Genomic DNA, 21,197 nt, shown 5'->3' on the forward strand with positions numbered 1-21,197 from the left:
GAGCCCCACCCCCGGCGCAGGATTGGCTGGTGGGAGCCGGGAAGAGCCGAAGATTTCCGGAAAGAGCCGAGTGTGAGGCATGGGAGAAAGAACCGGGGAGACGCGAAGCGGCGGCCGGAAACAGCCGAAGTGTTCCGGAAAGAGCCGAGGGACCAAAATCGTTGTTTTTCGGAGCGCCTCGCTCCTTCTTTTTCCGGAAGAACCCGAAGTGTTCCGGAAAGCGCCGAAGCGGGGCGGGGTCCAGTCGATTTGTTCCGCAAGAAGCCGAAGCGCCCTCGGGCCTGCCCGAATCTTTCCAGAAAGTCCCGCGGGGCCCCGGCCCGCCCCTTCCGGAGCCCCCCGAGCCCCCCCCGCCCCCGGGCCGCCCTTCCAGAGCCCCCTGAGCCGCCCTTCCGGAGCCCCCCGAGCCGCCCCCGGGCCGCCCCTTCCGGAGAGCCCCGAAGCCGTTCCGGAACCGCCGGAAGCGGCTCCAAAGCGGCCCCGCCAGCCCCGAGCCCGGCCCGCAAGGCCCCGAAACGGTCCCGAAGCGGCTCCGGGAGTTGCCAGGCGACTCCGGAGTTTGCCGAGAGATTCCGAAGCCGTCCGGAGGTTCCCAAAGCGGTTCCAGAGAGCCACGAGGCGGCCCCGGAGATCGCCCAGCGGTTCCGAAGCGGGTCCGGAGAGTCCCGAACCGCCTCCCCCTTTCCGGAGATCCCCGGAAGGTTCCGAGCGGCTCCGGACGCCCCTCAGACCGTTCCGCAAAGCCCCGAGACGGTTCCGAAGCGGTTCCGGAGATCCCCGAGGCGGTTCCGGAAGTCGCCAATCGACTCCGGAGGTTGCCGAAGCGGTTCCGGAAACTCCCGAAGCGGTTCCGACGCAGTTCCGGATCTTCCCGAACCATCTCCGGAGCTGCACGAAGCGATCCCGGAAGTTGCCGAGGCGTCGTGAAGCGGTTCCGGAGAGTCCCGAGCGGCTCCGGAAGTTGCCGAGCGGCTCCGGAAGTTGCCGAGCCGGCCGGCCCTCAGCGCTCGCCCCCGGCCCCCGGAGCCCCCCGAGCCCCCGACCCGGAGCCGCCCCCGGCCCGGCCCCGCTCCCTCGGCCCCGGGGGGGGCCCGGACCCGCCCCGGCCCCGGCCCCGCCGCCCCGGCCCGGCAGGATGATCAAGCTCTTCTCGCTGAAGCAGCAGAAGAAGGAGGAGGAATCGGCGGGCGGCACCAAAAGCTCCAGCAAAAAGGCCTCGGCCGCGCAGCTCCGCATCCAGAAAGGTCTGGGGGGAGGCGGCGGGCACGGAACGGGGCCCTCATGGCGGGCGGGCCGGGCTCGTTAACGGCCCCGGGGCGGGCCCGTACCGGCTCCAGCGGGGCCCCCACGGGCGGCGGTGCCGGGACCCGCCGGGCTCGGGGACTGGGCCCGGTGGGGCCTCGGTCAGGGGCCGGTACTGCCTGCTCCCAGCGGGGTCACCGACTGGGCACAGTGGGGGTCACGGACTGGGCACAGTTTGGCCCCAGTGGGGGTGAGATACTGGTCCCAACAGGGGGAAGGTACTGGTCCCAGTACGGGGTAGGTACTGCTCCTAGTAGGAGTCACACACTGGTCCCAGTAAGGGTCACACACTGGTCCCAGTTGGGATCACACACTGGTCTCAGTTAGCCCTTGGAAGGAGGCAGGTACTGGTCCCACTAGGGGTTACATACTGGTCCCAGTAATGGTCAGATACTGGTCCCAGTAAAGCTTTGGTGATTGTCCCAGTTAGGTCCCAGTAGGGGGTCACATACTGGTCCTGGTTAGCCCCCAGAAGGAGGCAGGTACTGTCCCAGTAGGGATCTCATACTGGTCCCAGTTAGGCCCCAGCAGGGGTCACACACTGGTCCCAGCAGAGCTCACACACTGGTCCTAGTTAGGCTGCAGAAGGAGGCAGGTGCTGGTCCCAGTAGGGGTCAGGTACTGGTCCCAGTAAGGCTTTGGGGAGTGTCCCAGTATGGTCCCAGTATGGTCCCAGTGAGGGGTTGGGCTCATGGGGTCGTTGTCATGGCTGTGTCCCCTGTGCCACCCTGTGCCACCCTGTGTGTCCCCTGTGTGTCCCCTGTGTGTCCCCAGCTGTCCCTGTGTGTCCCCACGTGTCCTCACGTGTCCCTATGTGTCCCCATGTCCCCACGTGTCCCCATGTGTTCCTTTGTGTCCCCATGTGTGTCCCCATGTCCCCACGTGTCCCGTGTGTCCGCAGACATCAACGAGCTGAACCTGCCCAAGACGTGCGAGATCGACTTCTCTGACCAGGACGATCTGCTGCACTTCCGGCTGCTCATCTGCCCCGACGAGGTGGGGACACCTGTGTCACCTGTGTCACCTCCCTGGGACACCCCTGACACCTCCCTGGGACACCCCTGTGAAACCTGGGACACCCCTGTCACCTCCCTGGGACCCCTTGGACACCTGGGACACCCCTGTCACCTTCCTGGGACACCTGGGACATCCCTGGAACATCCCTGTCACCTCCCTGTGACACCCCTGTGAAACCTGGGACACCCCTGTGACACCCCTGTCACCTCCCTGGAACACTTGTGACACCTGGGCCACCCCTGGGACACCCCCGTTACCTGTGTCACCTCCCTGGGCTACCTGGGACACCCCTGTGTCACCTCCCTGCCACCTGGGACACCTCCCTGTCACCTCTGTCGCCTCCCTGGGACACCTCTCTGTCATCTCCCTGGGGCACCTGTGTCACCCTCCTGACACCTCTGTCACCTGTGTCACCTCCCTGTGTCACCACCCTGGCACCTGGGACACCTCCCTGTGACACCTGTGTCACCTCCCTGGGGTCTGTCCTCTCCTGTCCCTTCCTGTCACTTTTGGGGTCCCCGCTGTCCCCTCCCTCCGTCCCCTCCTGTCCCTGTCCTGTCCCTGTCCTGTCCCCAGTGTCTCCTCAGTGACATTTCTCTGTCCCCCAGGGTTTCTACAAGGGCGGCAAATTCGTCTTCAGCTTTAAGGTCAGTGCTGGGCCACCAACCCACCCCTGTGGGCCACCAACCTCCCCTGTGGCCACCAACCCCCTGCCATGGCCACCAAAAACCCCTGTGGCCCTGGGGGTGACTCTGATGGCCCCAGGGTTACTCTGGTGGCCCTGGTGGGAGGAATGGTGACAGTGGCCCTGGGGGGGATTTGGTGGCCCTGGAGTGACTCTGGTGGCTCTAGGGGAGGGGGTTGGTGACATGGTGGCCCCGTGGTGATGTTGGTGGCCCTGGGTTGAGTCTGGTGGCTCTGGGGGGGGGTTGGTGGCCCTGGGGTGACATTGGTGGCCCTGTGAGGGGGCAGGTAGTGACGTTGGTGGCCCTGGGGGCGGATTTGGTGGTCCTAGTGGTGGGAGTTGATTGTCCTGGGGGGGCTCTGGTGGCCTGAGGTGGGCGTTGGTGGCCCTGGGGTGACACTGGTGGCCCTGGGGGTGACTCTGATGGCCCCAGGGTGACTCTGGTGGCTCTGGGGGTGACTCTGATGGCCCCGGGGTGACTCTGGTGGCCCCGGGGTGACTCTGGTGGCTCTGGGGGTGACTCTGATGGCCCCGGGGTGACTCTGGTGGCCCCGGGGTGACTCTGGTGGCCCTGGGTGTGACTCTGATGGCCCCAGGGTGACTCTGGTGGCTCTGGGGGTGACTCTGATGGCCCCGGGGTGACTCTGGTGGCTCTGGGCGATGTTGGTGACGTTGGTGGCTCTGGCGGGGGGAGAGTGGGTGGGTGGTCCCATGGTGACATTGGTGGCCCTGAGGTGACCCTGGTGGCCCCGTGTTGCCGTTGGTGGCCCCGTGGTGGCCCTGGTGGCCCCGAGGTGACAGCGGTGTCCCGCAGGTGGGGCAGGGGTACCCGCACGACCCGCCCAAGGTGAAGTGTGAGACGATGGTTTATCACCCCAACATCGACCTGGAGGGCAACGTCTGCCTCAACATCCTCAGGTGGGCTACCTACGGCCTCAGGTGGGCTACCAAACACCTGGGGGGGCACTGACACACCTGGGGGGTCACTGACACACCTGGGGGGGCACTGACACTCCTGGGGGGGAATGTCTGCCTCAACATCCTCAGGGGGGCTACGGGACACACCTGGGGGGGCACTGACACACCTGGGGGGCACTGAACACACCTGGGGGGTCACTGACACACCTGGGGGGGAATGTCTGCCTCAACATCCTCAGGTGGGCTACTAACAGCCTCAGGTGGGCCACTGACACACCTGTGGGGGTACCCACACACCTGGCAGCTACTGACACACCTGGGGGGCTACAGGATACACCTGGGGGGGCTGTTGGTATCTGGGGGGGCTGTGGCCACCTGCTGGTCACCGTGGTGGCCACACTGACCACTGGTCATGATGGCCACAGTGACCGCACTGACCGCTGGCCATGGTGGCCGCAGTGGCCGCACAGACCACTGGCTGTGGTGACCATGGTGGCCGCAGTGACCGCACTGACCGCTGGCTGTGGTGACCATGGTGGCTGCACTGACCGCACTGACCGCTGGCTGTGGTGACCATGGTGGCCGCAGTGACCGCACTGACCACTGGCTGTGGTGACCATGGTGGCCGCAGTGACCGCACTGACCGCTGGCTGTGGTGATCATGGTGGCCATGTGGTGGCCGTGGTGGCCGCACTGACTGCTGGCTATGGTGGCTGTGGCGGCCACAATGACTGCACTGACCACTGGCCATGGAGCCTGTGGTGGCCGCACAGACCACTGGCTGTGGTGACCATGGTGGCCATGTGGTGGCCGCAGTGACCGCACTGACCACTGGCTGTGGTGGCCGTGGTGGCTGCAGTGACCACTGGCTATGGTGGCTCTGGTGGCCATCATGGCTGTGGTGGTCATGGTGCCTGTGGTGGCTGCACTGACCACTGGCCATGGTGATGGCAGTGGCTGCACTGATCACTGGCTGTGGTGGCCACGGTGGCCGCACTGACCACTGGCTGTGGTGGCCATGGTGGCCGCAGTGGCTGCACTGACCACTGGCTGTGGTGGCCGCAGTGGCTGCACTGACCACTGGCTGTGGTGGCCGCAGTGGCTGCACTGATCACTGGCTGTGGTGGCCGCAGTGGCTGCACTGACCACTGGCTGTGGTGGCCATGGTGACAGCAGTGGCCGCACTGACCACTGGCTGTGGTGGCCGTGGTGCCCATGGTGGCCGCAGTGGCCACAGTGACCATACTGACCACTGGCTATGGTGGCCATGGTGGCCGCAGTGGCCGCACTGACCGGTGCCTGTCCGCAGGGAGGACTGGAAGCCGGTGCTGACCATCAACTCCATCATCTACGGCCTCCAGTACCTGTTCCTGGTGAGCACTGGGGACACCTGGGCACACCTGGGGACACCTGGGGACACACCTGGGCACACCTGGGGACACGTGGAGGGCTTGGGGACACACCTGAGGACAGCTGGGGGTTTGGGGACATGGAGGGGGGGTGTCTGGGGACACACTGGGGACACTGGGACACACCTGGGGATGTTTGGGGACATGGGGACACACTTGGTGACCTTGGGGACACACCTGGGGGACACACCTGGGGATGCACCTGGAGGGCTTGGGGACGCACCTGGTGGCCTTGGGGACATGGGAACACACCTGGAGAGGGTTGGGGACACCTTGGGGCCATACCTGGACATACCCCAGGACACGCTTGGGGGTGTTTGGGGACACCTTGAGGACAGCTGGGGACACCTGGAGACACACCTGGGGACATCTGGGGGGCCTTGGAGACACCTGGGGACACAGGGATACACCTGGGAGGTGTTTGGGGACAGCTGGGGACACACCTGGGGACACCTGGGGGGTGGGGGACATGGAGGGGAGGGCATAGGGGATGTTTGGGGACACACCTGGGGACATAGGGACACCTGGAGGGGGTTGGGGACACCTTGGGGACACCTGGAGGGGGTTGGGGACACCTTGGGGACACCTGGAGGCCTTGGGGACACGGGGACACACTTGGGAGTGTTTGGGGACACCCTGGGGACACCTGGGGGGGCTCAGGGCTCCCTGGGGCCGTTCAGGGGTTCTGGAGTTTCCCTGTCCCGATTTTGGGGTCCCCCAAAGCCCAGCCCCCAAACCCTGAGGTGTCCCCAAAATGGAGCCAATCCCAGGGATGTCCCAAAAACGGGGTTTGGGGTCTCCCCCCCGAATTTTGGCATCCCCCAAACCCGCCCCAAAAAGCAGACCCCAAACCCCAAAGACCCCATGAGCAAAGGGAGCCAGACCCCAAACAAGGGGTCGCTGGGGTTTGGGGGTGTTTTGGGGTCTCTCTGCAAATTCTGGGGTCCCCTAAATCCTAAATTTCCCCCAGAACAGGAGCCAAACCCAGGGGATTTGCGGGGTGTTAAAGGGTTTTGGGGTGTCTCCACCCAAATTTAGGGTTTGGGGGTGTCTCCCAATATTTTGGGGTCCCCTAAACCCTGAATCTTCCCCCAAAGGAGCCAAACCCCAAAGACCCCCTGAACAAAGAAGCCAGACCCCAAACAAGAGTTCAAGGAGATTTGGGAGGGCGTTAAGGGGTTTTGGGATCTCCCCACTCACATTTTGGGGTCCCCTAAACCCCAATTTCCCCCCAGAGGAGCCGAACCCCAAAGACCCCCTGAACAAAGAAGCCAGACCCCAAACAAGAGTTCAAGGGGATTTGGGAGGGCGTTAAGGGGTTTTGGGATCTCCCCACTTACATTTTGGGGTCTCTCCCCACATTTTGGGGTCCCCTAAACCCCGAATTTCCTCCCAAAGGAACCAAACCCCAAAGACCCCCTGAACAAAGGAGCCAGACCCCAAACAAGAGTTCAATGGGATTTAGGGGGTGTTAAAGGTTTTTGATGTGTCCCCACTCACATTTTGGGGTTTGGGAATCTCTCCCCATATTTTGGGATCCTCCAAACCCTGAATTTTCCCCCCAAAAGGAGCCAAACCCAGAGGACCCCCTGAACAAAGGAGCCAGACCCCAAACAAGAGTTCAGTGGGATTTGGGAGGGTGTTCCCACCCACATTTTGGGGGTTGGGTGTCCCCACCCACACTTTGGGGTCCCCTAAATCTCTAAATTGCCCCCGCAGGAGCCGAACCCCGAGGACCCCCTGAACAAGGAGGCGGCCGAGGTCCTGCAGAGCAACCGGCGCCTGTTTGAGCAGAACGTGCAGCGCTCGCTGCGGGGGGGATACGTGGGGGCCACCTACTTCGAGCGCTGCCTCAAGTGACCCCAAACCCCCCCAAAATCCCCCCCAAACCCACAGATCCCCCTCCCCAGACCCGACCCCGCAGAGCTCCCCTTGGCCGTGTTTTGGGGTGGGGGGTTTGTGGGGTTTGCCGAGCCCCGAGCGCTGCCTGGAGTGACCCCCCCTGAAAATAATCCCATAAAAAATCCCAAAACTGCCTGAGCTCCCCCTAAAGATACCCCAGGGGATCATCCCTTCCCTCCCAAAAAACCCCAAAACTTTCCCCCCAAAAAAACAACTGGGATCTGTCTTTGGGGGGGTTTTGGGGTTTGCTGAGCCCCGAGCGCTGCCTGGAGTGACCCCCTGAAATACCCCAAAAAAACCCTAAAAATCTTCCCCCAAAACTGACTGAGCCCCCCCACCCAAAAAAAACCCCAAAACTGCCTGGGCCACCCCCCAAAAAAACCCTAAAACTGCCTGAGCCCCCCAAACCACCCCCAGAGTCCCCAAACTGACTTTTGGGGGATTTCTCTGGGGGGGATTCTGGGGGGCCGCTGGTCCCAAGTGCTGCCTTGAGTGAACCCCCCAAAACATCCCCCCAAAAAACCCAAGAATACCCCAAAAAACCCAAAAATATCCCCCCAAAATCCCAAACCCTAAAGCTGAAACCCCCCCCCCCCCACAAACCAACCCAGCCCCTCCTGGGGGGTTCCTGGGGGTCTCTGACCCCAAAGTGAGCCCCAAAAACCCTCCAGGACCACCCCTCCCCTAAAAAAAAAAAAAAACAAAACAACCCAAGAACCCCAAAAATCCCAAAACTGACTGGGGGGATGGGATGGGGCACTGACCTCGAGTGACCCCTCCCCAAAAAAAAGCCCCCAAAAAAAGCCCCAAAATCCCCCTAGGGGGGCGTGGGGGTCACTCCCTTCAGCGCTGCCTTGAGAGACCCCCAAAAAACCACAAAAAAATCCCTCAAAACCCCAAAAATCCCCCAAAATCCCACCCCCCCTATTTATTCCCCCCCTGGGGGCGGGGCAGCCCCTCCCCCCCCGCCCCTGCCCCCCAGCGCTGCTCGGGCCCAGATTAAAGAGCCAAGGGACTGGTTTGGACTGGTTTGGAGTGGTCTGGGTTGGTTTGGACTGGTTTGGGCTGGTTATACTGGTTTATACTGGGGAGGGTGACTGGTTATACTGGTTTATACTGGGTTGTACTGGGGCTGTTACTGGTTATACTGGGAGGGATGCAGTGGCTGTTACTGGTTATACTGGTTTATATGGGAGGAGGGTGTTACTGGTAGTACTGGGTTATACTGGTTTATACTGGGTTGTACTGGTTTATACTGGGTTGTACTGGTTTATACTCGGAGGAGGGCGTGGGTGTCACTGGTTAGACTGGGACAGGCCCAGTTCTGTTCCTCAAAGTCCAGTATTCCCAGTTCCCGATCCCATCATTCCCAGTATCCCCAGTCCCCACTCCCAGTATCCCCAGTCCCCATTCCCAGTATCCCCAGTATTCCCAGTATCCCCATCCCCAGTATTCCCAGTATCCCCAGTCCCCACTCCCAGTATTCCCAGTATCCTCAGTCCCCACTCCCAGTATTCCCAGTATTCCCAGTATCCCCATTCCCATCATTCCCAGTATCCCCAGTCCCCATTCCCAGTATCCCCAGTATTCCCAGTATCCCCATCCCCAGTATTCCCAGTATCCCCAGTCCCCACTCCCAGTATTCCCAGTATCCTCAGTCTCCACTCCCAGTATTCCCAGTATTCCCAGTATCCCCAGTCCCCACTCCCAGTATCCCCAGTATTCCCAGTATCCCCATTCCCATCATTCCCAGTATCCCCAGTCCCCATTCCCAGTATCCCCAGTTCCCATCGTTCCCAGTTGCCCCAGCCTCCACCCCCCGCCGCCAGGGGTCGCTGTCCCGGGCGGAGCCGCTCTGGCCATTCCTCTCTCGTTGCCCCCACCGGAAGTGGCCGCTCTGGCCATTCCTCTCTCGTTGCCCCCACCGGAAGTGGCCGCTCTGGCCATTCCTCTCTCGTTGCCCCCACCGGAAGTGGCCGCTCTGGCCATTCCTCTCGCGTTGCCCCCACCGGAAGTGGCCGCTCTCTGTGGTTCGTTCCGGCCCTCCCGGCGGCGCCGTCACGTGACCGAAACCCGCCCGGCGTCACGTGATCGGAACCTCGAGTGACGTCACTGTTTGCGGAAGTGCCCGGGAGGAGCCGGGTGAGGGCCGGGGGCGTTCGGGGGGGTTTGGGGACACTTGGGGACATTTGGGGACATTCGGGGATCTCTGAAGGGAACCGAGGGGCCCGGGGGCGCTCGGGGCGGGTTTAAGGCGCTTTGGGCGGATCGCGGGCGGATTTCGGGAGCCGGGAGCGGCTCCGGGGGAGCCCTGAGGGGACGGCGGGGGCTGAGGGGCCGGCCGGGTGTCCCCGTGTCCCCTCCCTGTCCCCTCCCTGTGTCCCCGTGTCCCCCCCTGTCCCTTCCCCGTGTCCCCGTGTCACCCCCCTGTCCCCCCATGTCCCTCCCGGTGTCCGTGTCCCCCCCCGTGTCACCCGGTGTCCGTGTCCCCCCCGTGTCCCCATCTCCAGGTGCCACCAGGTCCCCGTGTCCCTCCATGTCCGTGTCCCCAGGCATCCCACAGGTGTCCCCAACGTCCCCAGGAGTCCCATGAGCGTCTCCAATGTTCCATCGGTGTCCCCAGTGTCCCCAGTGTCTCCAGGTGTCACACAGGTGTCACACAGGTGTCGCCAATGTCCCATCAGTGTCCCCAGTGTCCCCCTGGAGCTGCTCTTTGGCCACTGGAGGAGCTGCTCTGGCAGAGCAGTGAGAGCTGGACCGTGTCCCCAGTGTCCCATCGGTGTCCCCAGTGTCCTGTCAGTGTCACAGTGTCCCATCGGTGTCCCCAGTGTCCTGTCAGTGTCACATTGTCCCAGTGATGTCCCCAGTGTCCCCCTGGAGCTGCTGTTCACATGCAGCTGCTGAGGCAGAACCAGCGCGCCCTGGGCTGTGTCCCATCGGTGTCCTCATGTCACAGTGATGTCCCCATGTCACACTGCTGTCCCCAGGTGTCACACAGGTGTCCCAAATGTCCCATCAGTGTCCCTCTGGAGCTGCTCTTCGGCCACTGGAGGAGCTGCTCTGGTAGAGCCAGCAGGAGCTGGGCTGTGTCCCATCAGTGTCCCCAATGTCCCATTGGTGTCACAGTGTCCCCACTGTCCCGTGGCATCCCCAGGTGTCACACAGGTGTCCCCAGTGTCCCCTGGAGCTGCTCTTTGGCCGCTGGTGGAGCTGCTCTGGCAGAGCAGTGAGAGCTGGGCTGTGTCTCCAATGTCCCGTTGGTGTCCCCAATGTCCTGCCAGTGTCACAGTATCCCAGTGATGTCCTCAGTGTCCCATCAGTGTCACAGTGTCCCATCAGTGTCCCCAATGTCCCATCAGTGTCCTCAATGTCCCCAGTGTCCCACTGATGTCCCCAGTATCCCCGTGGAGCTGCTCTTTGACCACTGGAGGAGCTGCTGAGGCAGAACCAGCGTGCCCTGGCTTGTGTCCCATTGGTGTCACAGTGTCACGGTGATGTCCCCATGTCACAGTGATGTCCCATTGGTGTCCCCAGGTGTCCCCAGAGTGCCATGGAGCTGCTCTTTGGCCGCAGGCGCACTCCCGAGGAGCTGCTGAGGCAGAATCAGCGCGCCCTGAGCTGTGTCCCATTGGTGTCCCCAGTGTCCCATTGGTGTCACAGTGTCACAGTGATGTCCCTGCTGTCCCCAGGTGTCCCCAGAGTGCCATGGAGCTGCTCTTTGGCCGCAGGCGCACCCCAGAGGAGCTGCTGAGGCAGAACCAGCGCGCTCTGGCCCGCGCCGTGCGGGAGCTGGACCGGGAACGGCAGAAACTGGAGGCGCAGGAGAAGAAAATCATCGTGGACATCAAGAAAATGGCCAAGCAGGGACAGATGGTCAGAGGGGACACGGGGACAGGGGGGACACAGCGGGGACAGGGAGGACACAGGGGGTGGGAGATGGGGGAGGGAGTCAGGGGCATGGGGTCGTGGAGGGGACAAGGGGACAGGCTGGGACTGGGGACACAGGACAAGGGACGTGGAGGGGTCTGGGGGACATGGAGGGGACAAGGGGACAGGCAGGGACTGGGGACACGGGACAAGGGACGTGGAGGGGTCTGGGGGACATGGAGGGGACAAGGGGGGACAGACAGGGACTGGGGACACAGGACAAGGGACATGGGACGTGGGAGGGGACAAGGGGACTGACAGGGACTGGGGACACAGAACAGGGGACATCTGGATATGGGAGGGGACAAGGGAACAGACAAGGAGTGAGGATGGGACAAGGGACATGGAGGGTACAAGGGGACAGATGGACTGGGGACATGGGACAAGGGGACATGTAGGGGACAAAGGGACAGGCAGGGACTGGGGACACAGGACAAGGGACAAGAGGACATGGAGGGGACAAAGGGACAGGCAGAGACTGGGGGACACAGGACAAGGGACATGGAGGAATCTGGGGAATGGTCAAAGGACTGGGGACACTGAGGGGGACAGGGAGTGTCCCCTGTCTCTTCCTGCTGTCCCTCTGTCCCTGTTTGTCCTTCTCTGTCCCCACTGTCCCTGTCCATCCTTGTGACATCCCTGCTGTCCCTGCTGTCCCCTGGTGTCCCCACTGTGTCAGTGACAGTGTCCCTGCTGTCCCCTGATGCTGTCCCCTGTCCCTGTGCCTGACGATGCTCCCACTATCCCCTCTCCCTGTCCCTGCTGTCCCTGTCACTGTCCCCTGTCCCTGACAGTGTCCCTGCTGTCTCTGTCCCCTGTCTCTGTCCCCTGTCGCTGTCCCTGACACTGTCCCTGCTGTCCCTGACACTGTCCCCTGTCCCTGTCACTGTCCCTGCTGTCCCTGTCCCCTGTCACTGTCCCTGAGACTGTCCCTGCTGTCCCCTGCCCCTGTTGCTATCCCTGTGGCTGTCCCTGTCACTGTCCCCTGTCCCTGTCACTGTCCCTGCTGTCCCTGTTCCTCTCCCCTGTCCCTGATGTTGTCCCTGTCGCTGTCCCTGACACTGTCCCTGACACTGTCCCTGCTGTCCACTGTCCCTGTCCATGCTCTCCCTGTCCCTGTCCCTTTCCCCTGTCCCTGCTGTCCCTGACACTGTCCCTGTCCCTGCTGTCCTTGTTCTGTAACGCTGTCCCTGCTGTCCCTGTTGCTGTCCCTGAGGCTGTCCCTGTCTGCTGTCCTTGTCCCTGACAGTGTCCCCACTGTCCCCTGTCTCTCTCCCTGTGCCCTGTCCCTGACACTGTCCCCACTGTCCCTTGTCTCAATGCTGTCCCTGTCCCTGACGCTGTCCCCTGTGTCCCCTGTGTCCCCTGTGTCCCCTGTGTCCCCTGTGTCCCTGTCCCCTGTCCCTGTTGCCCCTGTTAACTCTGTCCTCATGTCCCCTGTCCCCATGTCCCCAGGACGCAGTGCAGGTGATGGCCAAGGACTGTCCCTGTCACTGACCATGTCCCCTGTGTCCCTTGGTGTCCCCAGGACGCAGTGCGGGTGATGGCCAAGGACCATCCCTGTCACTGTCCCCAGTGTCCCCAGTGTCCCCAATGTCCCCAATGTCCCCAATGTCCCCTGGTGTCCCTGTCCCAGGACGCGGTGCGGGTGATGGCCAAGGACCATCCCTGTCACTGTCCCCAATGTCCCCAATGTCCCCTGTGTCCCTGTCCCAGGACGCAGTGCAGGTGATGGCCAAGGACCATCCCTGTCACTGTCCCCAATGTCCCCAATGTCCCCTGTGTCCCTGTCCCAGGACGCAGTGCGGGTGATGGCCAAGGACCATCCCTGTCCCCAATGTGCCCATGTCCCCTGTGTCCCTTTGGTGTCCCCAGGACGCGGTGCGGGTGATGGCCAAGGACCATCCCTGTCCCCTGTGTCCCCAATGTCCCCAGTGTCCCTGTCCCCAGGATGCAGTGCGGGTGATGGCCAAGGACCATCCCTGTCCCCTGTGTCCCCAATGTCCCCCGTGTCCCTGTCCCAGGATGCAGTGCGGGTGATGGCCAAGGACCATCCCTGTCCCTGACCCTGTCCCCTGTGTCTCCAATGTCCCCAATGTCCCTGTCCCCAGGATGCAGTGCGGGTGATGGCCAAGGACCATCCCTGTCCCTGACCCTGTCCCCTGTGTCCCCAATGTCCCCAATGTCCCTGTCCCCAGGATGCAGTGCGGGTGATGGCCAAGGACCATCGCTGTCCCCAGTGTCCCCAATGTCCCCCGTGTCCCTTTGGTGTCCCCAGGACGCAGTGCGGGTGATGGCCAAGGACCTGGTGCGGACGCGGCGCTACGTGCGCAAGTTCATCGCCATGAGAGCCAACGTGCAGGGCGTGGCCCTGAGGGTGCAGACCCTGAAATCCAACAGCGCCATGGCCAGTGCCATGAGAGGGGTCACCAGGGCCATGGCCACCATGAACAGACAGGTGAGTCACCTGGGGACACCTCTGTGAGTCACCTGTGTCACCTGTGCGTGTCACCTGTGTGTGTGTCACCTGTGTGTGTCAGTGAAATCCAACAGCGCCATGGCCAGCGCCATGCGGGGGGTGACACGGGCCATGGCCACCATGAACAGACAGGTGAGTCACCTGTGTCACCTGTGTGTGTCACCTGTGTCACCTGTGCGTGTCACCTGTGTGTGTGTCACCTGTGTGTGTCAGTGAAATCCAACAGCGCCATGGCCAGCGCCATGCGAGGGGTGACACGGGCCATGGCCACCATGAACAGACAGGTGAGTCACCTGTGTCACCTGTGTGTGTGTGTGTCACCTGTGTGTGTCACCTGTGTCACCTGTGCGTGTCACCTGTGTGTGTGTCACCTGTGTGTGTCAGTGAAATCCAACAGCGCCATGGCCAGCGCCATGCGGGGGGTGACACGGGCCATGGCCACCATGAACAGACAGGTGAGTCACCTGGGGACACCTCTGTGAGTCACCTGTGTGTCACCTGTCTGTGTGTGTGTGTGTGTGTCAGTGAAATCCAACAGCGCCATGGCCAGCGCCATGAGAGGGGTGACACGGGCCATGGCCACCATGAACAGACAGGTGAGTCACCTGTGACACCTGTGTGAGTCACCTCTGTCACCTGTGTGTGTCACCTGTGTGTGTCACCTGTGTGTGTGTCACCTCTGTGTGTCAGTGAAATCCAACAGCGCCATGGCCAGTGCCATGCGGGGGGTCACCAGGGCCATGGCCACCATGAACAGACAGGTGAGGGACATCTGTATCACCTGTGTTTATCACCTGTGTCACCTGTGTGTCACCTGTGTGTGTCACCTGTGTGTGTCACCTGTGTGTGTCACCTGTGTGTGTCAGTGAAATCCAACAGCGCCATGGCCAGCGCCATGCGGGGGGTCACCCGGGCCATGGCCACCATGAACAGACAGGTGAGTCACCTGTGTCACCTGTGTGTGTCACCTGTGTGTGTGTCACCTTTGTCACCTGGGTCATGGTGACACCACGGACACAGATGGAGGGCACCTGGCTGTCCCCACTGCCACACTGCTGTCCCTGTGTCCCTGCTGTCCCCAGTGTCCCCAATGTCCCCAGTGTCCCCTGCCTGTCCCCAATGTCCCCAATGTCCCCGTGTCCCTGCTGTCCCCTGGCTGTCCCCAGTGTCCCCAATGTCCCTGTCCCCACAGCTGAAGCTGCCCCAGATCCAGCGGATCCTGCTGGAGTTCCAGAAGCAGTCGGAGCTGCTTGTCCCCAATGTCCCCTGTGTCCCCAATGTCCCCAGTGTCCCCTGTGTCCCTGCTGTCCCCTGGCTGTCCCCAGTGTCCCCAATGTCCCCAATGTCCCTGTCCCCACAGCTGAAGCTGCCCCAGATCCAGCGGATCCTGCTGGAGTTCCAGAAGCAGTCGGAACTGATGGACATGAAGGAGGAGCTGATGAACGACGCCATCGACGACGCCCTCGGGGACGAGGACGACGAGGACGAGAGGTGGGGACACCTGGGGACACCTGGGGACACACCTGGGGGCACCTGGGGGGCACCTGGGGACACCTGGGAACACCTGGGGACACCCAGGGATACTCAGGGGATGCTTGGGGACATTTGGAGACTGCCAGGGGACACTAAGAGACATCAGGGGACAGCTGGGGACACCCAGGGGACACCCAGGCACAGCCAGAGATACTCAGGAGACACTTGGGTCACCTGGGAACATCAGAGGACACCCAGGGGATACCTGGGGACACCCAGGGATACTCAGGGGCACTTGGGGACACCCAGGGGCAGCCTGGGACACCCAGGAGTACTCAGGGGACACTTGGGGACTGCCAAGGGACACCAGGAGATACCTGAGGACATCAGGGGACACCTGGGGACATCATAAGACAGCTGGGGACACCCAGGGCATACCTGGGGACACCCAGGGACACCCAGGGACAGCCAGGGATACTCAGGACACACTTGGGGACACTTGGGGACATCAGAAGACAGCTGGGGACACTCAGGGGACACTCAGGGCCCCCCAGGGGCACTTGAGGACACTCATGGGACACCTGGGGACATACCTGGGGACACCTGGGCAGCGGGGACATGGAGAGGACACAAGGACGGAGCGGGTCCCAGTGTCCCCCAGTCTATCCCAGTATAACCCAGTCTGACCCCACGGTGACGCTGTGGTGTCACAGTGTCCCAGTCCATCCCAGTCTATCCCAGTCCATCCCAGTCTATTCCCATCAGTCCCAGTATAACTCAGTTTATCCCACAGTGATGCCGTGGTGTCCCAGTTTGTTCCAGTCTGTCCCAGTTTGTCCCAGTCCATCCCAGTATAACCCAGTATGAATCCTGCAGTGACGCCATGGTGTCCCAGTATAACCAGTATAACTAGTATATCCCAGTATAACCAGTATATCCCAGTATAACCAGTATAACTAGTATATCCCAGTATAACCAGTATATCCCAGTATAACCAGTATAACTCCCCGCAGTGACACCGTGGTGTCCCAGTCTATCCCAGTATAACCAGTCTATCCCAGTCTATCCCAGTCTATCCCAGTATAACCAGTCTCTCCCCCGCAGTGACGCCGTGGTGTCCCAGTATAACCAGTATATCCCAGTATATCCCAGTATATCCCAGTCTATCCCAGTATAGCCAGTATAACCAGTATAACCAGTCTATCCCAGTATAAACAGTCTATCCCAGTATAACCAGTATATCCCCCCGCAGTGACGCCATGGTGTCCCAGTATATCCCAGTATAACCAGTCTATCCCAGTCTATCCCAGTCTATCCCAATATAACCAGTATAACCAGTCTCACTCCTGCAGTGACACCGTGGTGTCCCAGTATAACCAGTATAACCAGTCTATCCCAGTATAACCAGTATATCCCAGTATAACCAGTCTATCCCAGTATAACCAGTCTATCCCAGTATATCCCAGTCTATCCCAGTATAACCAGTATCACTCCCCGCAGTGACACTGTGGTGTCCCAGTATAACCAGTATAACCAGTATATCCCAGTATAACCAGTATATCCCAGTATATCCCAGTATAACCAGTATAACTCCCACAGTGACGCCGTGGTGTCCCAGTCTATCCCAGTATAACCAGTATAACCAGTATAACCAGTATAACCAGTCTATCCCAGTCTATCCCAGTATATCCCAGTATAACCAGTATAACCGATATAACCAGTCTAACCAGTCTCTCCCCTGCAGTGACGCCGTGGTGTCCCAGTCTATCCCAGTCTATCCCAGTATAACCAGTATAACCAGTATAACCAGTCTATCCCAGTCTATCCCAGTATAACCAGTCTATCCCAGTCTATCCCAGTCTATCCCAGTCTATCCCAGTCTATCCCAGTATAACCAGTCTATCCCAGTCTATCCCAGTCTATCCCAGTCTATCCCAGTCTATCCCAGTATAACCAGTCTATCCCAGTCTATCCCAGTCTAACCAGTATAACCAGTCTAACCCCCCGCAGTGACGCCGTGGTGTCCCAGTCTATCCCAGTCTATCCCAGTATAACCAGTATAACCAGTCTATCCCAGTCTATCCCAGTCTAACCAGTATAACCAGTATAACCAGTATAACCCCCCGCAGTGACGCCGTGGTGTCCCAGTATAACCAGTATATCCCAGTCTATCCCAGTCTATCCCAGTCTAACCAGTCTAACCAGTCTATCCCAGTCTAACCAGTCTAACCAGTATAACCCCCCGCAGTGACGCCGTGGTGTCGCAGGTCCTGGACGAGCTGGGGCTGAACCTGACGGACGAACTGGCCAGTGAGTCCTGGGGGGGTTTGGGGGATTTTGGGAAGTTTTGGGGGCTTTTGGGGGATTTTGGGAGGATTTAAGGGACATTTTTGAGGGATTTTTGGGAATCTGGGGGGAATTTGGGACTTTTGGGGGGTTTGGGGGGATTTTTGAAGGATTTCAAGGACATTTTTGGAGAATTTTTGGGAGTTTGGGGGGAATTGAGAGGATTTAAGGGATATTTTGGGGGATTTGGGAATTTTGGGTGGATTTAAAGGGGATTTTGGGAAGATTTAAGGGACATTTTGGGGGGACTTTTGGGAGTCTGGGGGATTTGGGGGAATTTTGGGGGGATTTGAGGAAGAATTAAGTGAAATTTTGGGGGATTTTGGAAGAATCTGGGGGGATTTGGGGGGATTTTGGGGAGTCTGGGAGGATTTGGGAGGATTTTGGGGGATTTGGGGAGGATTTAAAGGCCTTTTTTGGGATTTTGGGGGGATTGGGGGAGGATTTAAGGGATATTTGGGGGGAATTTGGGTGTAACTCGGGCAGATTTAAGGGACATTTTGGGGTATTTAAGTGACTTTTGGGGTGTCAGTTTCGGGGCCATTTTGAGACAATTCCGGGAGAAATTTGGGACAATTTCGGGACAGTTTTGGGGCCATTTCGGGACTATTTTGGGGCCATTTTGGGACAATTTCGGGGTGACTTTGGGATAATTTCGGGGCTATTTTGGGACGATTTTGGGGTGACTTTGGGATAATTTCGGAGCTATTTTGGGACGATTTCGGGGCTATTTTGGGACAATTTCGGGGTGACTCTGGGGTAATTTCAGGGCTATTTTGGGACAGTTTTGGGGTGACTGTGGGATAATTTTGGGGTGATTTTGGGGCTATTTCAGGACAATTCTGGGACAATTTTGGGGCTATTTTGGGACAATTTTGGGACAGTCTCGGGACAATTTTGGGACAATTTTGGGACAATTTCAGGACAATTTCGGGGCCATTTCGGGACAATTTTAGGACAATTTTGAGGCAATTTTGAGTTGATTTCAGGACAATTTTGGGACAATTTTGGGACAATTTTGGGGCGATTTTGGGACAATTTTGAGGCGATTTCAGGACAATTTTGGGACAATTACGGGACGTTTTCAGGACAATTTCTGGGCTATTTTGGGACAATCTCGGGACAATTTTGGAACAATTTTGGGATAATTTCAGGCCGATTTTGGGACAATTTCAGGGTGATTCCAGGACAATTTTAGGACAATTTGGAGGCGATTTTGGGACAATTTTGGGACAATTTTGGGACAATTTCAGGACGATTTTGGGACAATTTTGGGATAATTCCGGGGCTGTTTGGGGCCAGTCCCGGGGCTCCCTGGGCTAACCCGGGGCTCCCTGTCCCAGCGCTGCCCGCCCCGGGGGGCTCCCTGGCAGCCGGCGAGGGCCGTGCCGGGGCCGAACCCGCCGGGGCCGCTTTGGCCGACGCCGACGCCGACCTGGAGGAGCGGCTCAAGAACCTGCGCCGGGACTGAAAACACAGATTTTTATTCGGGATTTCTCCTTCATTCGGCATTTCCCCCTGTTTTGGGGGCATTTCCCGCTTTTATTTGGGATTTCCCGGGTTTTTTTTGGCGTTTTTTTCTGGATTTTCGGTCATTCTGGGGGGGATTTCGTCCTTTATTCCGATTTTTGGGTGGATTTTGGGATTCTGAGCTCACCCCAAAATGGGATTTCCCCTTTTATTTGGGATTTCCCCCATTTTTTCAGATCTTCCCCTTTATTTGGGATTTTCCTCCTTTATTTAACATTTTTTTTTGATTTTTTGGCCATCCCAGGGGTGGATTTCCCCCCTTTATTCTGATTTTTTGGGTAAATTTTGGAGTCTGATCCTCCCACAATGGGATTTCCCCCTTTATTTGGGACTTTCCCCCTTTTTTTGGGATTTCCCTCCTTTATTTGGGATTTTCCCCCTTTATTTGGGATTTCCCTCCTTTATTTAATATTTTTTGGGGATTTTTTGACCATCCCAGAGGGGATTTTCCCCCTTTATTCTGATTTTTGGGTGGATTTTGGAGTCTGACCTCCCACAATGGGATTTTCCCCTTTATTTGGGATTTCCCCCTTTATTTGGGATTTCCCCATTTTTGGGATTTCCCCATTTTTGGGGTCCCCTCTCATTTTTAGGCCTCTCGGATCCCCTGGGGGTCTTTTCCCCCATTTTTTGGGGCGCTGACACTACTTTGGGGTGAATTCCCCATTTTCTCGGCTCTTTCTCCCATTTTTGGGGTTTTTTCCCCCGTTTTTGGGGTTTTCTCCCCCTTTTTTCCCCCAATAAAGTTTCCTCGGACCTTCGGCGGCTCCGGCTCCTTCCCGGGTTGGGGCTGGGGGGGCACCGGGGGATTTTGGGGCAATTCCGGGACAATTTCGGGGACAATTTTGGGACCATTTTGGGACAATCTCGGGGCAATTTCGGGGCTATTTTGGGACAATTTTGGGACAGTTTTGGGGTGATTTTGAGACAATTTCAGGGCAATTTTGGGACAATTCCGGGGTGGTTTCAGGACAATTTTGGGACAATTCCGGGGTGGTTTCAGGACAATTTTGGGACAATTTTGGGACAATTTCGGGGCCGTTTTGGGACAATTTTGGGGACAATTTTGGGGCGATTTTGGGCCATTTTTGGGACAATTTCGGGACTATCTCGGGGCTATTTTGGGACAATTTCGGGACAATTACGGGACAATTTTAGGACAATTTTGAGTTGATTTCAGGACAATTTTGGGATGATTTCGGGGCGACTTCAGGTTGATTTCAGGACAATTTTGGGACAATTTTGGGGTGATTTTGGGGCGATTTTGGGGCTATTTTGGGACAACTTTGGGATCATTTTGGGAAATTTTCGGGGCCATTTTGGGATGATTTCAGGATGATTTTGGGACAGTTTGAGACAATTTCAGGGCCATTTTGGGGACAATTTTGTGATAATTTTGGGACAATTTTGGGGCCATTTCGGGACAATTTTGGGACAATTTTGGGGTGATTTTGGGACAATTTGGGACAATTTGGGGGCGATTTTGGGATAATTTTGAGGTGATTTCAGGGTGATTTTGGGACAATTTCAGGACAATTTCGGGGCTTTTTTTGGACGATTTTGGGGTGACTTTGGGATAATTTCGGGGCCATTTCGGGATAATTTCGGGGCTATTTTGGGATAATTTCGGGGCTATTTTGGGACAATTTTGGGGCTATTTTGGGGCAATTTTGGACAATTTTTGGGCGTTTCGGGTCATTTTGGGCTCATTTTTGGGGGGATTTTGGTGGGGATTTTTGGGGCCGGGTGTCCCCTGCCTGTCCCCCGCCTGTCCCCTCACTGTCCCCTCCCTGTCCCCAGCGCTGCCCGCCCCGGGGGGCTCCCTGGCAGCCGGCGAGGGCCGTGCCGGGGCCGAACCCGCCGGGGCCGCTTTGGCCGACGCCGACGCCGACCTGGAGGAGCGGCTCAAGAACCTGCGCCGGGACTGAAAACACACATTTTTATTCGGGATTTCTCCTTCATTCGGCATTTCCCCCCGTTTTGGGGGCATTTCCCGCTTTTATTTGGGATTTCCCGGGTTTTTTTTTGGCGTTTTTTTCTGGATTTTCGGTCATTCTGGGGGGGATTTCGTCCTTTATTCCGATTTTTGGGTGGATTTTGGGATTCTGAGCTCACCCCAAAATGGGATTTCCCCTTTTATTTGGGATTTCCCCCATTTTTTCAGATCTTCCCCCTTTATTTGGGATATTCCTCCTTTATTTAAGATTTT

At 58.7% G+C, this 21,197-nt stretch overlaps 2 protein-coding genes across 3 annotated transcripts; both read left to right on the top strand.

Annotated features, from left to right (window-relative positions):
* The first annotated feature begins 443 nt into the window (after positions 1 to 443).
* Positions 444 to 7,942, top strand: UBE2M (ubiquitin conjugating enzyme E2 M). The gene is made up of 6 exons (XM_083882099.1): positions 444 to 1,244; positions 2,204 to 2,298; positions 2,928 to 2,966; positions 3,819 to 3,922; positions 5,232 to 5,295; positions 7,051 to 7,942. The coding sequence occupies exons 1-6, from the start codon at positions 1,136 to 1,138 to the stop codon at positions 7,189 to 7,191; spliced, it is 552 nt and encodes a 183-aa protein (XP_083738225.1). The 5' UTR covers positions 444 to 1,135; the 3' UTR covers positions 7,192 to 7,942.
* A 2,947-nt stretch (positions 7,943 to 10,889) lies between these two features.
* On the top strand, positions 10,890 to 19,300 carry CHMP2A (charged multivesicular body protein 2A). Of its 2 annotated transcripts, XM_083882164.1 has the most exons (6): positions 10,890 to 11,106; positions 13,439 to 13,618; positions 14,832 to 14,879; positions 15,048 to 15,130; positions 17,361 to 17,422; positions 18,802 to 19,300. In XM_083882164.1, exons 1-6 carry the CDS (start codon positions 10,939 to 10,941, stop codon positions 18,927 to 18,929), a joined length of 669 nt encoding a protein of 222 aa, XP_083738290.1. In that variant the 5' UTR covers positions 10,890 to 10,938; the 3' UTR covers positions 18,930 to 19,300. The 2 variants fall into 2 exon arrangements, with proteins under 2 accessions (XP_083738290.1, XP_083738289.1); XM_083882163.1 differs by lacking the exon at positions 14,832 to 14,879 and having other exon boundaries at positions 15,000 to 15,130; positions 18,802 to 19,296.
* Positions 19,301 to 21,197: the final 1,897 nt, after the last annotated feature.

Source organism: Zosterops lateralis (genome assembly GCF_965231275.1).
Source record: "Zosterops lateralis genome assembly, chromosome: 37".
In the NCBI taxonomy this organism is placed as follows: domain Eukaryota; kingdom Metazoa; phylum Chordata; class Aves; order Passeriformes; family Zosteropidae; genus Zosterops; species Zosterops lateralis.

What these genes read in the sequence shown, in the direction of transcription:
- UBE2M (XM_083882099.1), top strand. Translation starts at nt 1,136, where the DNA reads ATGATCAAGCTCTTCTCGCTGAAGCAGCAGAAGAAGGAGGAGGAATCG. An exon ending in AATTCGTCTTCAGCTTTAAG is followed by an intron (nt 2,967 to 3,818) that starts GTCAGTGCTGGG and finishes GGTGTCCCGCAG; the next exon opens with GTGGGGCAGGGGTACCCGCA. An exon ending in GCCTCCAGTACCTGTTCCTG is followed by an intron (nt 5,296 to 7,050) that starts GTGAGCACTGGG and finishes TTGCCCCCGCAG; the next exon opens with GAGCCGAACCCCGAGGACCC.
- CHMP2A (XM_083882164.1), top strand. Translation starts at nt 10,939, where the DNA reads ATGGAGCTGCTCTTTGGCCGCAGGCGCACCCCAGAGGAGCTGCTGAGG. An exon ending in TGGCCACCATGAACAGACAG is followed by an intron (nt 13,619 to 14,831) that starts GTGAGTCACCTG and finishes CTGTCCCCACAG; the next exon opens with CTGAAGCTGCCCCAGATCCA. An exon ending in GAGGACGACGAGGACGAGAG is followed by an intron (nt 15,131 to 17,360) that starts GTGGGGACACCT and finishes AACCCCCCGCAG; the next exon opens with TGACGCCGTGGTGTCGCAGG.